At 37.4% G+C, this 22,971-nt stretch overlaps 1 protein-coding gene across 9 annotated transcripts in view; it reads left to right on the forward strand.

The window, feature by feature from the left end:
* Positions 1-20,023, forward strand: part of HNRNPC (heterogeneous nuclear ribonucleoprotein C) — a 47,142-nt gene extending 27,119 nt beyond the window's left edge. For 6 of the 9 annotated variants that reach the window (XM_060004901.1, XM_060004899.1, XM_060004902.1 and 3 more), the window contains 6 exons: positions 2,399-2,513; positions 3,104-3,151; positions 18,358-18,515; positions 19,035-19,151; positions 19,394-19,554; positions 19,654-20,023. In XM_060004901.1, coding sequence (XP_059860884.1) covers positions 2,399-2,513; positions 3,104-3,151; positions 18,358-18,515; positions 19,035-19,151; positions 19,394-19,554; positions 19,654-19,737 — 683 coding nt within the window. In that variant the 3' untranslated portion in view covers positions 19,738-20,023. The remainder of the gene's footprint in view (positions 1-2,398; positions 2,514-3,103; positions 3,152-18,357; positions 18,516-19,034; positions 19,152-19,393; positions 19,555-19,653) is intronic. The other 3 variants (XM_060004905.1, XM_060004907.1, XM_060004906.1) reach the window with 3 other exon arrangements.
* The last annotated feature ends 2,948 nt before the right edge of the window (positions 20,024-22,971 follow it).

The following is a 22,971-nucleotide window of genomic DNA, read 5'->3' on the forward strand; positions in this document are numbered from 1 at the left end:
GTCTTTGGCCAGTGGATCGATAACCTTCAAGTTGGTTCCTGTGTCCTTGAGACCTTACTCTTCTAATATTGCATTGCTTCCTTGCTTTCTGGTACTACAAGATACTCCATGTCATCTGTGTATTTCTTGATCTATCCTGGAGTTTGTCCCTTTTTCATAAGACTGTTGGCTCCTTTTAATGGGAGTTATTTAGAAACCTGTTATACCAGGAGTGTTTATCGTTACTGAATTTCAGTTGCATCTTGCGCAGAATAGGGGACACATTACTTTTTTTTTTTTTTTTTTTTTTTTTTTTGCGGTACGCGGGCCTCTCACTGTTGTGGCCTCTCCCGTTGCGGAGCACAGGCTCCGGACGCGCAGGCTCAGCGGCCATGGCTCACGGGCCCAGCCACTCTGCGGCATGTGGGATCTTCCCGGACCGGGGCACAAACCCGTGTCCCCTGCATCGGCAGGCGGACTCTCAACCACTGCGCCACCAGGGAAGCCCCACATTACTTTTTTAAGAAACAAAACGTATGCTTTTACGTGCGCTTTGTACCGCAGTTTCAAACAATCATAGGTGTTTTTACCAAAGTTAAGATTACTAAATGTTATTTTAGATTTGAGGTTCATTTTATTACTGTATATTCTATTTTGGATATTGACTTAGTACAGTTTTCCTTTGATTGAACAACATGTGTTTGCACTGCGCAGATCCACTTATACGTGGAATTTTTTTTTTAATAAATATGTATTACAGTATTACAGGAATGTTGGTTGAATCGCCCAGTGAGGAACCATGGATGAGGAGGGCCAACTGTTAAGTTATATGCAGATTTTCAACTGTGCAGAGGGTCAGCGCCCCAACCCCTATGTTGTTCAAGAGTCAACTATACTATAGTTTAGAATCACATGAAATAATTATTCTATAAGGTTGTATAATCAACTGATATATAATTTAGTTCTGTTTCATTTTATTACATTTTTAAATTGATTTAAAAATTCTATATTTAGTTTTGTAAAATCTTAAGATTCCAAAGTCAAAACTGTAAAAAGCAAGGTTGTTAATAAACATTACATATTAAAAATTAGAAATGTTTAGTGAGCCAAGAACTCTGAAGATTATTCATAAATGTAATGGTGTTTAGCAAATAGACAGTGTACTTAAACGTCTGTTTTTCAATTAGTCATTTAAACTGAGTTTTGGAGAGCTGGCTAGCTTTTGGCTAATTGTTTTTTGACAAATGGTCTCTTCTGTTAAAATAGGAGGGAGAACATGAACTCTTTCATAGGTAGTGGGTGGCATGGCAAGCAGCTGGGTACTCTGGCATAGGTATTTTAAAAATTATGCTGTATATGGAAACTACGATTTTTTTTTTTTGCGTGTTTCCCTTTTCTTGGACTGTGTGTATGCATGCATGTAAAGGTTGTTTACTTAAGCATCTCGCTGTTTGCACGGTATTTCTCTATTTTTTTTAGTAGTTTCTCCAAATAGAGTTTCGTTTGTTTTTTCTTTATAAGTTTATTTATTTATTTATAGTTTTGGCTGCATTGGGTCTTTGTGGCTGTGCACGGGCTTTTCTCTAGTTGCGGCAAGCAGGGGCTACTCCTCATCGTGGAGCGTGGGCTTCTCATTGTGTGGCTTCTCTTGTTGCAGAGCACGGGCTCTAGGCGCGCAGGCTTCAGTAGTTGTGGCGTGCGGGCTTTAGAGCACAGGCTCAGTAGTTGTGGCGCACGGGCTTAGTTGCTCCGCGGCATGTAGGATCTTCCCGGACCAGGGCTTCAACCCGTCCGTGTCGCCTGCATTGGCAGGCGGATTCTTAACCACTGCTCTACCAGGGCAGCCTTGCACAGTATTTCTTAAGTATTTTATATGCAACTTTTCAGGTTATCCTGTTTGTAAGGAGAATTAAAAATTCCTCTTTGGGGATAATTTTGAGGGTGCCGTACTTCAACCATGTTAATTCATGAATTGCTATATATTTACATCTCTGAGGTCATTCCTAATATTTGTGCTTATTTTAAATACACAGAATCATTTCTGGAAAGGCAACTGTTGGTCACTGATACTTTTCTTCTTTGATAGTAACTGAGTGAGCACTCTCTGAATGGTGAGAGTTTCTCATTGAAGTGTGCGAGCTGAGGGTAGAAGGTACCAGAGACAAACTTAATGTGTTTTGCATAATGAATGCTTTGTTGGTACAGAACAGAGGACAAAGAAATGGAAGATTAAGTCCAAACCTTGTAAAAAATTCTTGAGCCTATTTTATATGACAAGGAATGGTGAGGTATATCTTTTGACCTTTGTTGATATGTATGGCCATGTACACTTTAAAAAGCTGCAGTTTGAGGACCACCCCACCCCACCCTACCCCCTCAACGGAGGTGTCATTAAAGCTTTTGTTTTTGTTTTTTTCAGATATTAATCTGGCTGCAGAGCCAAAAGTGAACCGAGGAAAAGCAGGTGTGAAACGATCTGCAGCGGAGATGTACGGGTCAGTACCAGAACACCCTTCTCCGTCCCCTCTACTCAGGTCCGGAACTTTATTATTTATAACTGCATTGTGTCCATCAGTGGGCATCTTCTCTATCTGTTTTCTGGATGTGGGGAGGGTTAACTGTAGTATGTTTTATATGTGCGAAAGTAATGCTTTATTAATTTTGTGTTAATATACCTCCTTTTACCCCATTTCCCAGAGAATTATTAGAATTCCCTGAGGTTTTTACTATTAAAGAGTAGTTTGGTATTTAAAGCATAAATTACAGTCCTTCAGGAGGAGTTATTTAGCTTCTAAGAAGCTGGGGAGGGAGAGAGGGAAGGAGGATGACATAAAAATGTTTAATTTACTATTGTATTTTTCCATGTTCTTATTTTAGCTGTTAATGTTGTGTGTTGACATTTTAGCAATCTTACACCTAAATTTGCAGTTTGGCCACTGAATGGCCAGTGACCTAAGGTGATTGGAATTTAGAGATCTGTTGTGTTATGATTGGATGTTAGTTCATGCTAATCTATTGATCTATTTGTTGGGTTGGTTTAGCGTGGGTTTTTTTTTTTCCCATCGGCTGTTGTGAATTTACATCAACAGTTCCAAATTAATCCTCTTTGGTATTTATTTTTCAGCTCCTCTTTTGACTTGGACTATGACTTTCAACGGGATTATTATGACAGGTATGTTTAAAATGTTTTGTCTATTCCAGAAAGAAGCTGTCTAGTGAGAACCATTTTATTTTTCTATTGCGTAGTAATGTTCCATTTTGTAGTAATGAATAACAGACATGCTTTCAAATAAAACCCCCTCTTTCTGCCAGAACATAATGAAAAAATACCTTCCCCAAAATTGTCAGAGGTAGACTAGCTAAGGTGACGTTTCTGTTGATTTCAAAGAATCAGTTTATATATATTGTCAGAGAAAATGTTTTAATTTGTTTGCCACATAAAAGTAAGGACTGACTTGCCTAATGATGAAATGGGACTAAATTAGCAGTATCATGTTCTCTTCATTATTTCCCTATTGCATACTGGCCCCTTGGTTTTGCATTGTAAGGGATTGCAGCAAAACTGTAAAAAATGATTCCTAACCTTAAAAATCCAAGTCTCCTTTGAGCAAACCAACCAATATGAAATAGGATGCAATAAGCATATATAATGAATTAACAATACAGATTGCTTTAGAAGTTAATGTTGAAGTGTTTGTATTGTAGATTGGGGGTGATGATACAGTTCTAAAAGGCAGGGAGGTTGGAACAATGATTATGATTTCTTGTGCCTACAGAATAGTATTCGTATTTGAAAAAGTCATGAGAAAATTGGTAGATGTGTGGATAGGGATAAGTTATGTATGACTTTGAGTGTATAGAAAATTTTAACAGTGTACACTTCTACCTTCATGAGAATTGTCCTCTAAAGTTTTACTTCTAGTTGTCTTGGTGAGGCAGTGAAACTTTGACCATTCCTTTATCATCCTACTCTAAATAAGTTTGGGAAAAGCTCTTTTAAGTGAGGAATTTCAAAATTGAGTAAAAGAGTTAGAGACAGCAGAGAAGAGTGAAATCATTTAGGTGTTTGCAGAAATATCTTCAAATTTCTTACCACTGCTATTTGGTCTTAAAAATTGGTTACATTGGGGCTTTCCTGGTGGCACAGTGGTTGAGAGTCCGCCTGCCGATGCAGGGGACACGGGTTCGTGCCCCGGTCCGGGAAGATCCCACATGCTGCGGAGCGGCTGGGCCTGTGAGCCATGGCCCCTGAGCCTGCGCGTCCGGAGCCTGTGCTCCGCAACGGGAGAGGCCACAGCAGTGAGAGGCCCGCGTACCGCAGCAAAAAAAAAAAAAAAAAAAAAAAAAGTGACACTACCACTGTTGGCCTCACTTTTTAGTTTTTCAAGAGGCAAGAGAGACATTTAGTTATTCTCTATTGCTTGATATTATGGAGTGTCAGTGAAAAGGAATGTCTTTGATCTTCCATTCTAATCTCAACCAGTAGAAAAAGAATTCTGATGAGTGATGGAGTAACCAAATAGTACCTGGAAAAGAGCTCATTTAAATATATACTGAGGTCTGTTGGGGAAACGAACATTTTAAGAATGGAAAAACTTCTCAGGAAAATGGTATAGTTTTCTCTCAGAAGTCATCCTGAAGATACTTTATTCACAAGATTAAGACATCCTGAATCAGTTGTTAGATTCTTAAGAAGATAGGAAATTGGCTGTGAGATGTGCTGAAAGCTCTGCTTCCTGTTATGTAAATGGAGGTTAAATCTGTCTACTTAGTCACTTTGGTCCTTAGTCATACCCTGAAGAACATGAAATTCACATGAATATTTCAAGACATAAATTTGACATTTCTGCTACCTATTGTTATGTTAGGGAGGCAGCTGATACAGAGCAGAGAAAAGAATAATTGAGGAATCCAAAGACTTAATCACTTAGTGGAAAAGGTTATGACCAGAGTCATATATGTCATCTCAGTTTTCTTATCCCTAAAATGGAGATAATAATGCCTACTAATAGAGTTGTTATGAAGATTAAAGGCAACGTGGAAGATAGATTGCATTATAAAATAACCCTCAAATATTATCATGCTTTTAATCAGTCAAGAATTCCCAGTCTTTCCTGTAATATCAAAATGAAGGGAATCATGGACACCCCACCATTCCTCTCCACAAAAACTAACATCTCTAGCATAATTAGAGTTCTTTATGTGACAGAAGTCTTCATAGTGAAATGAAGACTGATGGGTGTTTGTTTTCTAGACATGCTGTTTAGTAGTTACTTCAACTTTTTTGTTTACTCTGTGTTATGGAACTTTTTAATTCAAATATACATATATAAGAAAGTAGTATATCAGTAAAATATAAAGACTGCTTTTATAAATATAATGACAATACCATTTATAATTAAAATAGTTAAAATAATCTCATCAGTGTTCCACAGACTGGAAATTTTTTTAGACCACAGATTTTGCAGGTTGTATTTTGTGTTGTTTAGCATGTTCCTCTGCCACCTGTATTCCCTGTGAACTAGTGGGGTAGATTTGGAGGCTAGTTGAGATTCAAGTACTATTTTCTTCTTTTCTTTTCTCTTTTTTGACATGGGAGAGGTGGGAGAGGAGACCAGAATATTTCATGAAGGTATTACGCACTTTAATCATCATTAGCCTGACTTTTGTTAGAAACTTTAAGAATGAAGGCATTGGGTGTTTCTTAAGGAGATATATATATTTTAGATATCAGGAAGTAAGTGATAAATGATGTTTTGTTAGGAGAATTAGAGTGATTTGTATTTTTGCTTGGGTATTTGTGGGTATTGGTGATCAAATCCCAAAGATTATAAATACTCTATCTTTAAAACTGGAGGATAGGGCTTCCCTGGTGGCGCAGTGGTTGAGAGTCCGCCTGCCGATGCAGGGGACACGGGTTCGTGCCCCTGTCTGGGAAGATCCCACATGCCGCGGAGCGGCTGGGCCCATGAGCCATGGCCACTGAGCCTGCGCATCCGGAGCCTGTGCACTGCAACGGGAGGGGCCACGGCAGTGAGAGGCTTACGTACCGCAAAAAAAACTGGAGGATAATCAAATATTAAAATTTAACTGAGTCGCTTATATTTTAGTATTCTGTCTTCTGAGGAGACAGCAGATTGGATTCTGTAGTCTTAACGCAAATTATCTTTTTCATAAATTATGTAAATTAGGCCTGTCTTTTTATTTGTTCTTAAGGCCATTCCTGATGTAATAGATGTTGGAAGTTCTTAAATGAGTTTAACATAAATTGTGCCAACATACGTAAAACTACCATTTTAGATAGAGTTGTTAATGTCACTCAGATAGATTGTCAGCTCTTTCAAATATGCTATAAACTGTCATGCATAGTTTATAATTACTCAGAGATCTGTTAACATTTTTTTTCTGGTAGGAGTACAAGGCTCAAAGTTGGGTGAATATTCATGGGGGTCTGTGTATAAAACTAGGAGAGTTGCATCAGTTACCTTTGATTACAAAACATATTGTTCATTGATGTTGAAAGTCTGATAAGTCCTGTAAGCTGACAAAGATCCAGTTCGAGTTGTGTCCTGTTGAATCTTGTTGTTGCTTCTAGGGAAATTGTTGCTGGAATAGTTCCTGTCAGAGGACTTCTTGTGTGAAGCAGTTCCTTTGAGTGTTTTTTCTTTCAAATGCTTAAATTAATTTCTCTTTATTTAAATTCTCTTTCCACATTGATATTTAGTCATTTATTTTTGAAATTACTGATCATTAGAAGGCACATTGTGCTGTTGTACCGAAAGTGTTGTAATAAAAATAATTGGCACATTGTTGGAGATATCTAACAGGCATTAAAGCTGTAGTTTTTGGTATAGCACAGGGAACTCTACTTGATACGCTGTAATGACCTATATGGGAAAAGAGTCTAAAAAAGAATGGAGATATATATATGTATAACTGATACACTTTGCTGTACAGCAGAAAGTAACACAACATTGTAAATCAACTCTTTTCCAATAAAAAAAAATTTTTAAAGCTATAGTTTTTGAGGAATCTTATCTTTCACGCAAGAGGATTGGAATATACTAAAAGTAGATCTGAAAGTTCTTCAGTAGGCTAACATGTATGAAATTGTTTGTCACAGCTAACCTGGCAATATTCTTATCAAGCTTGATTTATAAGTGTTTCTGATTTCTGCCACAAATATTTACAGTGTTCTCTTGAGTGTAAAAACATATCCATTTTTAGGAAAAGCTTTCAGATGTACTTTCTGTAATCAGTTGTAGTCCCGCTTTTCTTTCCCTTATAAGATCACCCAGGGAAAATGTTTTGGAATTAGAGTGGTGATGATAGCAGAAATTTGTGAGAATACTAACAGTCACTGAGTTGTACATATTCAAAGGGTTTATTTTGTGGTTTGGTATGCGAATTGTGTCTCAATTTGAATAAAAGAAATATCAGTTATGGACAGTGGAGTAATTCTTTCTCAGTCATTCTTCTATAAAGAACTTGGGAGCACTTAGTCAGATTTGATAATAGGCTATAGTATGATAGCTGAGACATGTTAAACACCTGGTAAGCAAAAGATCTGGTTCAAAAGGACCATGGTTTTAGTTCAGTGGTCTTTGAGGACTTTATAATACATAACTTATCATAAGTTGCATATGGATAATAATGTCAACAATGTATAAGTGACTGAACTGTGAAGTTGTTCCACTAGAGATTTTTCAGAGTGCTGCTATTACTCTACATACAAATATATTAAGTAAATATTGCTAGTACACCATGAATAGAGGAATGAAGTAAATCTACAAGCAGATCAAATGTGGTACATGTATGATATGTACTATATTATACAGTGAAGAAAGTGCTATGAAATTAATAGGGGCTGCTGTGCGTCCTGCTTTGTACAGGATTGTCTCATAGAAAGATGAATTGTGTTGCCCTTTGGGGAGCTATAAGCTCCCCTGTTAAATTTTAAAGAGCTCCAGGTAGTTTCACAAAGGGCAGTATTTGAACCTGCCTTTGGTATTAAGCAGGAGGTTTTTTAGGCGGGTAGGGTGAGGGTACATCTCTAATAAAGATACACAGTTATGAATATCCTTAGCATATTTGGGGAAGCAGCCAGCTGTGATTGGAAAGAATGTTGGTTGTCAAGGGCAGTTGTATGGCATATTTAGTTGTGTCATATTAGCAGTGATGTCTTATAAACAACTCCATGACTAGAAAAGAGAAACTGGAGGGGAAAAGATGTGTAGTAACCATTGTAAATGTTGGAATGGGGAGAAATTTCTGAGGTAGACTGCTCTTGGCATGATTTATTGGGTCAAAGTTATGAGAGCAGGTGCTTTGTAGGGAGAAAATAGTCAAGTAAAGCTGAGATTTTTATCTTTTATGACTAGAATTATGCCATCAAAGGCATAACCTTTTTGCTAAGTGACAAGTGTTTGGAAGCTTTGAGTTAGTTGTTAGAATTTTGGGAAATAAGCAATTTTGTTGATACTTACCCTACAGATCTTTTCCACTAAGGTATGCTGGTGATAGAGAGTGGAGAAAGGAAGTTGAGGTGGGGGAATCTCCATTGAAATGCAAGACAGGTAAAAGAGGCTGACCATCATATTCCTTAAACTAATATTTGAGCCCTTATTTTGTCCTAGGCATAGTGTTTTAGATTTTGAATTAAGAAGTCAAAAAATACAGTACATGGATTGGAGGCACCACCACCCATCTTATTGGTGTTAGAGGAGCTGTCTTCTTGGCTCCCTCCTTTTATTCCAATTCTCTGATATTCCTGAGCAACACTGGACCCAAGAGATGGGCTTTGTATGTGTGTATGAAGGAAGAGTACATGAAATATTTAGGTTTTGGAGAACTGAGTGCGACCATCTGCTTGGAAAGAGCATGTGATTCAGAGAGCAAGAGGGTTCTTGGCTACTTGGAAAAGCTAAGAGATGCCTCTTTAGGTGACAGTTTAGATGTCATTTTAGGCATAGGGTAAAATTTTTCATTTGCTTAGAGCCCTTTTGTTGGTTCTTTCTTACGGGAACCTGATCATGTTGTAGTTGGCAGAAAGATTTTAGATGCGTGCATATATTAGTATGACTATACTTTGAACATAAATATGATATTATTGGATTTAAATTTGTGTCCTGGACTCTTGTTGAGTAAGTGGGAGATATTTATTTGAAGGGGAAGCATTTGAGTCTAGATCAGAGAATCTGCTTTGGCTCTTAATTAAGTGGTGTTTTGGGTACATTATTACCTAATGGAAAGGTAACCTCTGCTGTTTTAGGAATCTATTTCAGGACATTCTCCATCCGGGTATACTTCGTCAAGCTCCTTGATGTTAATTTTTTTTTTTTTTTTTAAACGTAGCTTTGTTGAGATGTAATTCATTTTACAGTATACAGTTCAATTTATATATTCAGAGTTGTGCAGTCATGATCATTATCTAATATTAGAACATTTTATCACCGCAAAAATAAACAACTTACTAGCAGTTGTTCCCTATTCTTCCTCTATCCCGAGGCCTAGCATCCGCTTTCTATCTATAAATTTGCCTATTGCGGACATTTCATGTCAGTGGAATCATATGAGATGTCTTTTGTGACCAGTTTCTTCCGTGAATTTTTCACAGTTCATCCATGTTACACCCTGTATTAGTACTTCATTCCTTTTTATTGTTGAATTATATTCCATTGCTTGGATAATACCACATTCTGTTTATCCCTTCATCAGTTGGTAGACTTTTGAGATGTTTCCACATTTTGAATAATGCTGCTCTGAACATTGGTATACACATTTTTGCATGGGCATATGTTTTCATTTCTCTTGGGTGTGTACCTAGGAGTAGAATTGCTGGGTCTTAATGATAATTCTGTTTAACTTTTGGGGGGACTGCCATACTGTCTTCCAAAGCATCTGTGCCATTTTACCTTCCTATCAGCCATGTTATGAGGGTTTTAATTTCTCCACATCCTTGCCAACATTTGTTTTATTATGTATCTTTGTTGTTTATTCTAGTGTGAGGATTATCCTATTGTGATTTTGATTTGTATTTTCTTAAAAGCTGATGTTGGGTTTTCATGTGCTAATTGCCTGTTTGTTCATCTTTGGAGAAATGTGTTCAGATCCTTTGCCCAGTTTTATATTGGGTAAAGCTTTTTCATATATTCTGGATATAAGTCTCTGGATACAGAATCTAATATCATTTTTGAAGTTTATTATTAATCTTTTTAGCTTTTTTTAATAGTTTCACCATTTTGTTTTGTGGTCATAGGAGATGTGTAACTATCAATTTATACTAAGGACATTTAGCTAGTTTGTTATGTTTTTGTTATAGACTTAAAGTTATAGAATTCTAGGCTCTCTTTGGAAATTATATATAGGTATAGGTAGATGTCTGGAAGGAACAAACCAGAACAGCGCTGTCCAATAGAACTTTGTGTGATGATTCTATATGTGCACTATTGTTGTAGACAGCCACATATGGGAAATGTGGCTAACATGACTGCAGAACTGAATTTTAAATTTGTTTTAAATTAGCCACACATGGCCAGTCACTACTCAGCTGGACAGTACACGTCTGGAGTGCTACAAAGTTAGTCCTGACTAGGTATAACAAATTTTGAGTAGTGTTTGATATGAGAAATATAATGAGTGAAGACTGCTCTTACGGAAGTTAGAGAACCCAGGCTGTAGTTTTGGAACAAAGCTGTTGGGAATAGTGAAAGAATATCCAGGAAACCAGTGTTATTTTTCAAGGAAAGAAAGAGGACATATCCTTTTGATAAACAGGATAAGATTTTACTTTGATACCCTCTTAAACTGTAATCCAAGGAATAAGAAACAGAGTCTACCAAATAGAATTTGACTTGTTTAGGTGGATAAACTTTTTTTCCAAGACCTTTATTACTTTACAGTGATAAGTGTGCTATTACTGTGAGATTAGTGGAGTTTAGCAAGGGGAACAGATTCATAAGGTACAAAAAGTATAATATAATAGCAGGAGAAACTCATCTATGGAAAATTGTCTTTGTGATTTCCTTACAGGAAGCATGGCATAATAGGCTCAAATTACATACATTATAGGCACAAGATCTGATTTTTATTTTGTAATAAATAGCTTGAAAAAGGATTCGGTTTTGTGGTAGATTATTATTCAAGTTTTGTCTGATTTTCTTAGGGAAAAACTCTCCCAGTAGTCTTTAAAGCTAGAAAAAAGGCAGACTAATCCTACTGGCTTTCCTTAAATGGGTAGGTTTGGTTTGTTATCTGTTGTTGATGAATTTTGATAAATACTTTCCTAGAGGCCAGTTTAGGAAAGTCACTTATTTTCTCAACAACTATTTGTTAAGATCTTATTATGAGGCATTGTTGTGTGCACCAGGGGTACTAGTGGAAAATAGATGGTCTCAGAGATGATGAATGGGTTGAACACATATACAGCACTGTTAAGATGTTGTGTATCTTTAGTTTTTACTCTGAATGAGGGAAAGGCCATTGGAGAGTTGTGAGCAGAAAGGATCTTTTTTTTTTTTTTTTTTTTTTTTTTTTTTTTTTGCAGTACACGGGCCTCTCACTGTGTGGCCTCTCCCGTTGGCGGAGCACAGGCTCCAGACGCACAGGCTCAGTGGCCATGGCTTACGGGCCCAGCCGCTCCACGGCATGTGGGATCTTCCCGGACCAGGGCACGAACCCGTGTCCCCTGCATTGGCAGGCGGACTCTCAACCACTGCGCCACCAGGGAAGCCCAGAAAGGATCTTAATTGTAATGTCTTAACAAGATTATTCTGAAAATAGATAATAAGTGGATGATGGAATTATCTATACAGTCATTTGGGGAAGGATCAGGGAGGTGATGGTGGGAATGGTGAGAAGTAGTTGAATTTTTTGAAGTTAATGCAGACAGATTTGCTTCTAGATCTATGTGAGGGCTAAGAGGAATCAAAGATGTCACCAAAGTTTTGGCTTGGAATTTATAGAAACAGTGGATAGGGAGAGAACATAGAAGGAACCAGGGTGAGGGGTGAATATAACAGATGAGTTGTGGACATGTTAACTTAACCTCCTTATTAGATATCCACTTTGAGAGATGTAAAGTAGGCAGGAGCATGTGTGGAAATCATTAGTGATAAGGGTAGGTTTTGATAATGGTGGGGGCACAAAACTTTACAAGGAGATTCAAGAGGGAATGGAAAGACAGATTGTGGAGACAACTTAGAAAACTTTTAAAATATATATATATATATATATATATATGGTAAAATTTACTCTTTCGGTGTACAGTTTTTACATGCGTACCCATGTATCTACCAGTACAGTCAAAATATAGGTAGTTTTATACCTCCAAAAATTCGCCATGAAGCTCCTTTGTAGTCAGCTCTTCCCTCCACCCTATCCCCTGGCAACCACAAATCTGTTTTCTCAGACAACTCCTTAAAAGAAATTTTATTGTAAGTGAAAAGAGAGAATTGTACTCTGACCTGGCTTGATAATATGAGAATATAGGAATGAATGAGCTTATATGTTCTTAACTTAACTGTTTATAAACAGTATTTTTCATAAATACTGTTTTTAATTTCAGATTTTAAAAAAGTAAAAATTGGACCACACTGAGTTTAAGACATTATCTTTTGGATATGTTGAGGACATCATGACAAATGAGTAATAGTATAATTTTTTGGAAATTAAGGAGTCTTGAAAAGATTATCACCTGGATGGAAAGTTTGATAAACAGAAGCAAAGCCAGGGATTAAAAAGGTTTTTTTCCTTAATATTTTCTTGGATCCAGTCCTGTTTCTAAAAAGATTGATTTAGGACTCAAAGCAATCTGCATTTTATCACCCAGATTATTTTTTTTCAAGTGAATTTTCAAATTGCCTTCCTATGAAACATATAGTTTTATGTTAACATAGCTTTCCTATGAATCCATCAAGAAAGTTCAATATAGTTGTTTAATTTTAAGAAGCAACTTCTCATATTTTAAAAGTTGTGAGATTGGATGCATCTTAAAATGAGTATGTACATTCGGTATTTCTTCCCTCTCTTGCAAAACTGTTTGTAAAAATCAGTGGGACAGGGCTTCCCTGGTGGCGCAGTGGTTGAGAGTCTGCCTGCCGATGCAGGGGACACGAGTTCGTGCCCCGGTCCGGGAAGATCCCACATGCCGTGGAGCGGCTGGGCCCGTGAGCCATGGCCGCTGAGCCTGCACGTCCGGAGCCTGTGCTCTGCAATGGGAGAGGCCTGCGTACCGCCAAAAAAAAAAAAAAAAAAAAAAAATCAGTGGGACAATTTTTAATCAAATGTATCTTTGAATTTGCAAAAATATCTCTAAATACTAATATCAACAGTTCTTTTCAAAAGAAGATTGCAGAACCAATTATTGATTGCTACCATTGGTTCTACATATATAGGGGCTGTTGATTCCTGCTCTTTGTAAGCAGCAGTGCATGTGGTGTTCCCCAAACTTTGGGCAAGCTTCTTAAACCTTACAGAGGTACTAATAACCTCTTTATGTGTTTTTTTTCCCTTTAGTTAAAGAATGGTTATTTAGTTAAATTTTGATAGTTTGGGTGACCCTATATATTGAATGAATCCTGTACAGCAGACTGGTTTATCATTTAGTCCCTTTATCATTTAGATCAGAAGTACTTGCTGTTACTAATTTTAACTGTCATACAGATAATCTGTATCCTTAAATGGACCATAAAGGGCAATTTGAAGAAAGTCAAGGACCATAAAGTGCAACTATGCAAATTTACCTTGGTATTTGGAACTCTATCTACAAATTGTATTAGCAAAACAAGTGTTAACCCTTGTATCTAGTTTGGCTTCTCCCAGACTCCTCAAGGCAACGTTTGGGGAGGGGTGCCTACAAATAACAATTTTCGAAATTGTATCTTAGAAATAAAACACAAATTCTAAGAATTTCGCTAGTTTATTTTAAAGCTCAACAGGATGAATTCCAACTACATCATGAAAATGGGTTTTGAGGGTCAGTATTTGACATAACACAGTTTTATATTTTCATTTTAATATAAACCTGAATTAAACATGTCACATTGTCATTTTTTGCACTTTTTTTGCACTTTTAAAGTCAGTAGTCTACTCATTTGTAAAATAAAGCTTTGACATTTAAAGAAATATATACTATTAAAATTAGATTAGGGTGAACTTAAAAAATTAGTTTTTAATAAGTATTTATATGTTAGAACTGTATACCATAGTCTTCAATAATAAACTTAAGATAATTTCATTGTGTTAATTACTAAAAAAAGAATGGTAAGATATAAAGTCTACTTGATGGGGTTGTACTGTCAATATAATCTGGTGGAAGTTTTGGTAGTTTTAAAAAAGGTTGCAAAATAGTTACCTAAATCATTCAAATACGGTTTCTCAGAAGGTTTTATAAAGAGTGAGGAAGAAATATCCAGGAATACATTTATAATGTTCAAAGATGCCAGTTATTGAAGGCCTTGATTCTTGGAACAGTTTTTTAAATTCTGGTATTCATGAGTATCGGTAGTTGATATTCTGCTCATGCAGTATAATGCTTCAGTCCACACAAGGCCAAAGATAAATAAATTTTGTAAAGTCCTTTTCTACAAAACTGTACAGCATAATGTTACATAAGGGGTGTGTTCTGAAGGTTTACTCTGGATGATATACTGGGAAACTTACAATTGAAATTGTAGAAGTTGTAGATTGTTCTAAGGCAGAGCATTCACAGAATTTTAGCAGACAATTTCAGGGAGTCTCAGACATTGTAAAGCCCCAAAACATAGTACCCTATAAAATCAATCCCTTTTCTAGGAAAATCAAAGGTAATGAGGAAGAAACTTCTCTTGAAATTTTTCTGTTGTAGATGAAAAATAATGAAGTGGAAGAAAAAATATCTCCTAACCCTTGAATGAAATTATAATGAGATTGCATGTTTAAAGTGAATTTGATAAATCAGTATTGTCAGTGGGGGGGGTGATCTTACTAGATTGCTGTCACCTATAAATTATTTCACATTATGGCTTTTTTTTTTTTTTTTTTTGCTGTACGCGGGCCTCTCACTGTTGTGGTCTCTCCTGTTGCGGAGCACAGGCTCTGGACGCTCAGGCTCAGCGGCCATGGCTCACGTGCCTAGCCGCTCTGCAGCATATGGGATCTTCCCGGACCGGGGCACGAACCGTGTCCCCTACATCGGCAGGCGGACTCTCAACCACTGTGCCACCAGGGAAGCCCAATGGCATTTATTTTTTATTTAAATTTTTTTGTGGGCAACGATACCTGAAAATTAGTTGGTTTTCAGAATTTGATAATGAATATGCCTAAAATTATTTTTTATCTATCCAATTTTTAAGAGTGGAAACAGTTACAGTGCATTAAATAAACATTCAGGAGAACGTAGGTTTTTACTAATACCTTTTTTTTTTTGCTGCATTGGTTCTTTGTTGCTGTGTGCAGGCTTTCTCTAGTTGCAGCGAGCGGGGGCTACTCTTCGTTGTGGCTTCTTATTGCGGTGGCTTCTCTTGTTGCAGAGCACGGGCTCTAGGCTCGTGGGTTTCAGTAGTTGTGGCACTCGGGCTCAGTAGTTGTGGCACACAGGCTCTAGAGCGCACGCTCAGTAGTTGTGGCACACGGGCTTAGTTGGTCCGTGGCATGTGGGATCTTCGCGGACCAGGGCTTGAACCTGTGTCCCCTGCATTGGCAGGTGGATTCTTAACCACTGCACCACCAGGGAAGCCCACTAATACTTTATTCTAGTTGTTTCTATCAATACTTTCATAGTGGTTGAAATGTATTATTATTAATCAGGGTTTTTGAGGCCGAAGATCACTATGTGTTACATCTAGTCATTTAAGAAGCTTGCCTTTGAAAACGTGTACATTTAATAAATGCCTTGTAATGCTTATGTTTTAGCCTGGAGATTAGGATAGAGGGTTTTTTTGGTCTCATCTGTTTATGTTTTTAGCTAATGTGTGTCCAGAAATGTTTTAATTTCTTTAAAATGGTATTTTAATTGCCTTTTATTTCTGACTAGTTTTTATACCAACACTTAGTGTCCAGATTTCTGATTCAAGGTGCAGCCATAATTCTCTTAGTGTTGAGTGCTTGTTCCTCTGGTAATAGTGAAACTTTCATGAAGATTGGGCTTTATCATTAGAGGATCAGCAGCTGTTTTGATGCCTCCTGTGATTTATTTGTATAGCTTTCCTGTGGGGAAAGTGGTTACTTAATTTGTAGCTGGTTCTTGAAGCTTTTATACTGAGCTTCCGCTTATCTATTCCTTTGACTTTAAGGGTTATCACAGTAGGTATGGTTTTTCTCTTTGTGTTTTTGTCTCATGTTTTCACATTGATGCACTTTGGCATTTTATAAGGCAAGGTCTACTTAAACTTCCTTAGAGGAATCTTTGTGAGTTTTTTGAGAGCCCATTTTTGCTTAACCAGCAGTTAAGTTCTGTGGCACTAAAAAGCATCACTAGTTGATCTTTTAAAATACATTTTTCTTTAGAGAACTAGAGCGTTTGACTTCCATTTGTGTTCAGGAGGCCATTACATAGATTGAAAGTAGACTGCATTTCTTCATTTTTGCTATGGCGATTTACCCCGGTTAGATGAACTAGTATGGTTCAAAAGGAAATTCCAATGCCTTGGAGTGTAGGGAATGTGGAATGGCTAGCTGATTGGTTTGGAGACTGATGCCAGTGAGAGTGAGTAGATTGGAAGGTAGGTTAGATCTCTGAATTCAACAGGGCTGAGGCATGAGATGTTTCATACCTAAAGATGTGGATAACTCACTTTTTTACCCCCAGAAATTGTACAAAGTAGCATCACCTTACACAAAGGAAAGTAGTTTCTGAACACTGATATTTTATAGTTTCTGGATCATTATACTTTGGAAAATTTTGGGCCAGAAGATGAAAAGCTATACATAAAAATGGAAGGAGGTAGTGATAATAAAAAGTTACTGTTGGGGACTTGCCTCGCAGCCAAAAAACCAAAACATAAAACAGAAGCAATATTGTAACAAATTCAATAAAGACTTTAAAAGTTGTCCACATCAAAAAAATCCTGGGCTTCCCTGGTGGCGCAGTGGTTGAGAATCTGCCTGCCAATGCAGGGGACACGGGTTCGAGCCCTGGTCTGGGAAGATCCCACATGCCGCGGAGCAACTAGGCCCGTGTGCCACACTACTGAGCCTGCGCATCTAGAGCTTGTGCTCCGCAACAAGAGGCCGCGACAGTGAGAGGCCCGTGTGCCGCGATGAAGAGTGGCCCCCGCTCGCCGCAACTAGAGAAAGCCCACGCACAGAAACGAAGACCCAACACAGCCATAAATAATAAATAAATAAATAATCCTTAAAAAAAAGTTAACTGATGCATTATAAAATTTCAAAGCTTTGCGGTTAGGCAGAGCAACAGTTGGTGGGTTGTTAAGTTAATAGCCAAAAAGGTTCAGAACTAGAATTACAAGTTTTTTTCCTACAGGTATGTCTTAGCTTCATATGCTGCCACAGGCTTTTGTAAAAGTAACAGCATGGGATAAAGAGACTGTCTAGATCTGATGTCCATGTGGGAAGTTTTTTTGTTGTATTTTGATTTTTCTCTTTACAAATGGAAGCATCAATACCAGGCCATCACTTCGGTATATCTTTAGCAATCACTGGGATACTTATCCAGTGGAAGCAGCAATTGAGCAATCAGTGATTTTTGAAAGCTAAATGTGTGCTAGGCAGTGGATTTAGGCAGTAGTGAATAGTGAACAACATAGACAGTATTCTCTGTCCTGTTGGAGATTTGAGTGGAGAGTGCTAAATGTTGTTAGAATTGATAATGCTATGTACACCCAGTTAACAACACATGAAATACCATTTCTATAGGCCAAAAATGGTTAATATTGGCAATTTTATATGGTTTAATGTAATACTACAAACTAGTGATAATTACTTGTATGCTTCTGTGGGTGAAAAGATCAGGGATTTAGCGACCAATAGCTCTGTTTGCAGACTTGGTTAATTGCAGTCTTTTGTAAGTACTTTATTTGGCTTATATGGATTGCTTATTGTAGTGTATATGTGAAAAGAATAAGATCAAGGTAAAGGCCATTCATTGTAAAAAGTACAAAGTAGAAATGTTAATACTGCCATTGTACACAGAAACCTTTTATGTCCAGTGCTTAAGGCAACCAACCATTGGATATGTGTGTATATATGTAGTATTTTCTTGAAGAAAAGTAGCTGCAGTATTAAATATATCAAAGAGTAAACTGGCCTTTTGAAAGAAATTAGCTTAGCAAAAAAATAATTGCAGAACAATGGACAATGATTTATCATTTTACAAGGACACCATTGTTGGAATCTTCCTGACTTGTTGTGAAGGAATTCTGTTCTCCTTTTATCCAATAGGATGTACAGTTACCCAGCACGTGTTCCTCCTCCTCCTCCTATTGCTCGGGCTGTAGTGCCCTCAAAACGCCAGCGTGTATCAGGAAACACCTCACGAAGGGGCAAAAGTGGCTTCAATTCTAAGAGTGGACAGCGGGGATCTTCTAAGTCTGGAAAGTGTATGTATTATTATTGCAGCTTTGTGATTCTGATATTTCTTGTATGTTGAAATATGGAAATTAGTGCAGTTAATGTTCAGGTTTTGTACAAATAACTTTGCATAATCAAAATAATAGAAGATGAGAAAATAGTGATTAAGGGGCCAACTCTAGGAAGCCTTCTATCCTTAAGACCTTGGTAATTTGAAAAAAGTCATTAGATTTTAGGGAGTTGAGGGGCGCCCATTCATTGTGTAAAATATGTTGGTAAAGTGCTTTTAAAATAGAATTGAGGTCTTTAGCAGACCTACAAAAGTAAGAATGCTGTTGCTAAGGAACTAGGCACATTAGATTCAGTTTTCAGCTACCAACTAAAAGATCGGTGGACCCCATAACTAGGACAGTCTGGTACAGGCTCCATTTCTCTCCAAGGATCTCATGTTGACTACTGTTGTATAGTCTAGTGGGGGAGTGTGTGTATAGCTAACTGGTAGCTTCTGGTACATTTGATTCTAATCTAGGGTTTTGTTTGTATTAAAGTGAAAGGAGATGACCTTCAGGCCATTAAGAAGGAGTTGACTCAGATAAAACAAAAAGTGGATTCTCTACTGGAAAACCTGGAAAAAATCGAAAAGGAACAGAGCAGCAAACAAGGAGGTAAATGGTCCTTTTGCTTGTTGGGTGTAAAGTAGAGGTAGCTATCTAAGATAGTTGAAAGTGTATGTTGGAATAGTGGGATAGAAAGCAGTTTAATTGGAAACTTGTGGAATTTGAATTGGGAAGGACATTTGTGTGGGAGGATATAGACTTGTGCTGCAGTTCTATGATCATCAGTGGGGATTGTCTACATCCTGTGGACATTACTTGCCCCTAGACAGACTTGTCCTTCTCATCCGCAGTAGAGATGAAGAATGATAAGTCAGAAGAGGAGCAGAGCAGCAGCTCCCTGAAGAAAGATGAGACTAATGTGAAGATGGAGTCTGAGGGGGTGGCAGATGACTCTGCTGAGGAGGGGGACCTACTGGATGATGATGATAATGAAGATCGGGGGGATGACCAGGTGAAAACCACGGGAAAGGAAAGAAAGAGGTGGTGGAGGGGGGATCAGGGACACATGGAGTGCCTCTAACTCCATCCTATTTGTGTCTGTTTCTCACAGCTGGAGTTGATCAAGGATGATGAAAAAGAGGCTGAGGAAGGAGAGGATGACAGAGACAGCGCCAATGGCGAGGATGACTCTTAAGCACATAGTGGGGTTTAGAAATCTTGTCCCATTATTTCTTTACCTAGGCGCTTGTCTAAGATCAAAATTTTCACCAGATCCTCTCCCCTAGTATCTTCAGCACATGCTCACTGTTGTCCCCATCCTTGTCCTTCCCATGTTCATTAATTCACATTGCCCTGCGCCTAGTCCCGTTTTCACTTCCTTTGATGCTCCTAGTAGTTATGTTAAGTCTTACCCTGTAATTTTTGCTTTTAATTTTGATACCTCTTTATGACTTAACAATAAAAAGTATGTATGATTTTTATCAACTGTCTCCAAAATAATCTCTTGTTATGCAGGGAGTACAGTTCTTTCCATTCATACATAAGTTCAGTAGTTGCTTCCCTAACTACAAAGGCAGTCTCATTAGTTGAGTAGCACCTGAGAACAGCTTTGAATTAGAGGTGTGCGTGTTATACCCCACGTAAGAGTGCTGTGTGGGGCTGTTCAACACAAATGTAACAATGTATTTTTGTGAATGAGAGTTGGCATGTCAAATGGATCCTCTAGAAAAATAATTAGTGTAATAGTCTTAAGATTTGTTTTCTAAAGTTGATACTGTGGGTTATTTTTGTGAATAGCCTGATGTTTGGGACCTTTTTTTCTCAAAATAAACAAGTCCTTATTAAACCAGGAATTTGGAGAAAAAATAAACACCCTGGTTTTTTATTTTTGTATTTTATAATTGTTTACTTCAAATTCTTTGTTTCACAGCGGCCTCCACAAAACCCCTAGAATATACTAGATATATTTTTCTTTGAGTCATAATTATTATGCATACCAACATACACTACTCAAATTGTGTTTCATTGGGGTGGGTGTTGAATTAAGGAGACAAGTAACTTTGATGTAAAGTGGAGATTCTTTTGCAAAAATGGCTTTTAGATCCTAATGAAAAAGTTCGGGAACTGCATTAAGCCTTTTCTTCAATGTTTTGTGGTCCAGTTGGCACCTCTTTTAGAGTTTTTTTTTTGTCGTGTGCTTAACTGTTTCAACCTTAAATAGAAAGAGGCTCAAACATGTCAAGATTTTAGGAAAAGTGAAACAACTGAAGAATAAAACCTGTATTTTCTTCCATTTTGTTCTTTTAATTGCTGTTTATAGCCCCAGTTACCAAATGGATTCTGAGTCTGTGCCTCAGTGTTACTGAAAATAGGAGAGCTTTTTATTTCCTGGTTTTTTGTAGCCTGTGCCTTCCTAGGTAACTGAGGACACAGAGTTACACATTTATTTCACTTTCAATTAGTTCAATCCATATAAACTAATTTTAGGCATGGTACTAGTTCGCACCCAAACTTCTAAGGCTGGATTTATTAAACAGCTTTGTTTTGTGATGCTTGCCTTGTCCTGAAAGGTCCAGTTTATTTGTTTTATACTTCAGTTTTTCCTGCAGAGCAGGGCAAAAACAGTTAGTTTTGGGCTGTTATCACTGACACAAACCTTGGGTTCCCCAGAAAGTTGCTGCTGTTTCAAAGGTGTTTATATACAACCTAGTAATGGGCAGAAGTCATATCCTATTTATAAAGGTTTCATAAATCATTTTATATAATAGATGACAAAGTAGAATAGAAGGGAAAGGCTATCTGTGGACTGCCCTTGGATCTCAGATTCACAGTATATACGTAGCTTTTGTGTGATGATTTGGTCAAAAATACTTTTAACCACCTTGTTTTCTAATCTTACATGTTCTCATGTTATACAAACTCACTTTTAGCACGTAACTGATGACAAGAAAATAAACTAGATGCTTAGAAGAAGAGTCAAAGTTCTAAGACTAAGATGCTAATAAAACCTGTTTGAGATTATGTTAGCCATCAGTATTTAGAAGTACTGGACCAATTACCCCAGGCGTGCAATTGTCTATTTTTAATTGCATATGAAACCAGGTATTGAAAAAATTGTGGAAAGCTCAAAACAAAGTAAAATACAGTGATGCGTTTGTTTGGATATAAAATTTAGAGTAATGGGTTTTCTCAGTATGCCATGAAATCTAAGAAAATAGCCTGGAAGATTTTAAGAGTGCAGTTTCCAACAAAGGTTGGAATGCAAGAAAGGAGGTTGGATGATTGAAAAGAAATCCCTTTGAAACATTTCTAATGGTATGTAATTTTTAATTGGTAAACTGTTCTTTGGAGCTCACTGGCTTAGGGTACTTTGTAATTTGCCGTTATCTAACCAGTGAAAGGAGCAAACTTGATGTCCAGTTGGGGTGGATGACAAATTTGGAATGCTTGGAAGGGGGTTCCCATTAGATTTCACTTCAGATGTTACTCCAGCATCTGAAACCTGCAAGGATTATAAATAGACTAGTACCAGTCAATGTATGTTTTAAAGCCCCTGTTTTATAGAGGGAACTGGATGTGAAAGAAAAGGGAAATAATGCAAACAGGAACAACAAGATTATGGTAAATTGGAAGGGAATAAACTGAAGTCAGATGAGGATTGAGAATGTAATGGAAAGAGTAGAAGAAAAATAACCATCATTTGAGTCATACAGTAAACATAAAATATCCATAAAGGAATCTTCTGGACACCTTAGCAGTATGTTCAAAAGAATAAGGGATAGCAAAGACCCAGGGGTATGATACAGAAAGTAAAGAAACAGGACACAATCTATACTTCACAAGTACTAGTATTTTTTAGTTAACCCAGATGAAATGATGGGATGTGTTATGGAAATAGTTGGGGAATAGGAAATAGCTGTATATTTAAAGAGAACAGTTTAAAAATGTACTTTGTTCTGAGAACACGTGGCTGGCCTGTGACCGCACTGACTGACCATTTATGGGCTAATTTTACTTTCAGGAGAGAACCAGGAAGCATCATTATTGACTGTGGTGGCCTGGGAGAATGAAGGACTTAGCCAGATAAAATTCAGTGACAATTGACCTTTTTATTTAATATGAGGAAAATATGAGGAGAATGCAGCTGCACCAATGTCAAGTGGGGTTTGAATTTTGGGACCCTAGTTCAGATCAGCTTGACCAAGAAAATGCATTTCAGTTGACTTTAGAGGGATCAAAGAAAAAGTAGCAGTACCCTGATTACTTGCAGAAACCACTTAACAATAGTAAACAGATGTGACATAGAAATTAGTGATGAGTAAATGTTATATATAATATGTGGAGTAGGGCTACTAAGTAACTTGAAGTACCTCACTTGCTTTATCAATGCTCTACCTCACAGAGAACAGGTATTTATACCATGGTGTTT

This window comes from Delphinus delphis, chromosome 2 (genome assembly GCF_949987515.2).
Source record: "Delphinus delphis chromosome 2, mDelDel1.2, whole genome shotgun sequence".
Taxonomy (NCBI): Eukaryota; Metazoa; Chordata; class Mammalia; order Artiodactyla; family Delphinidae; genus Delphinus; species Delphinus delphis.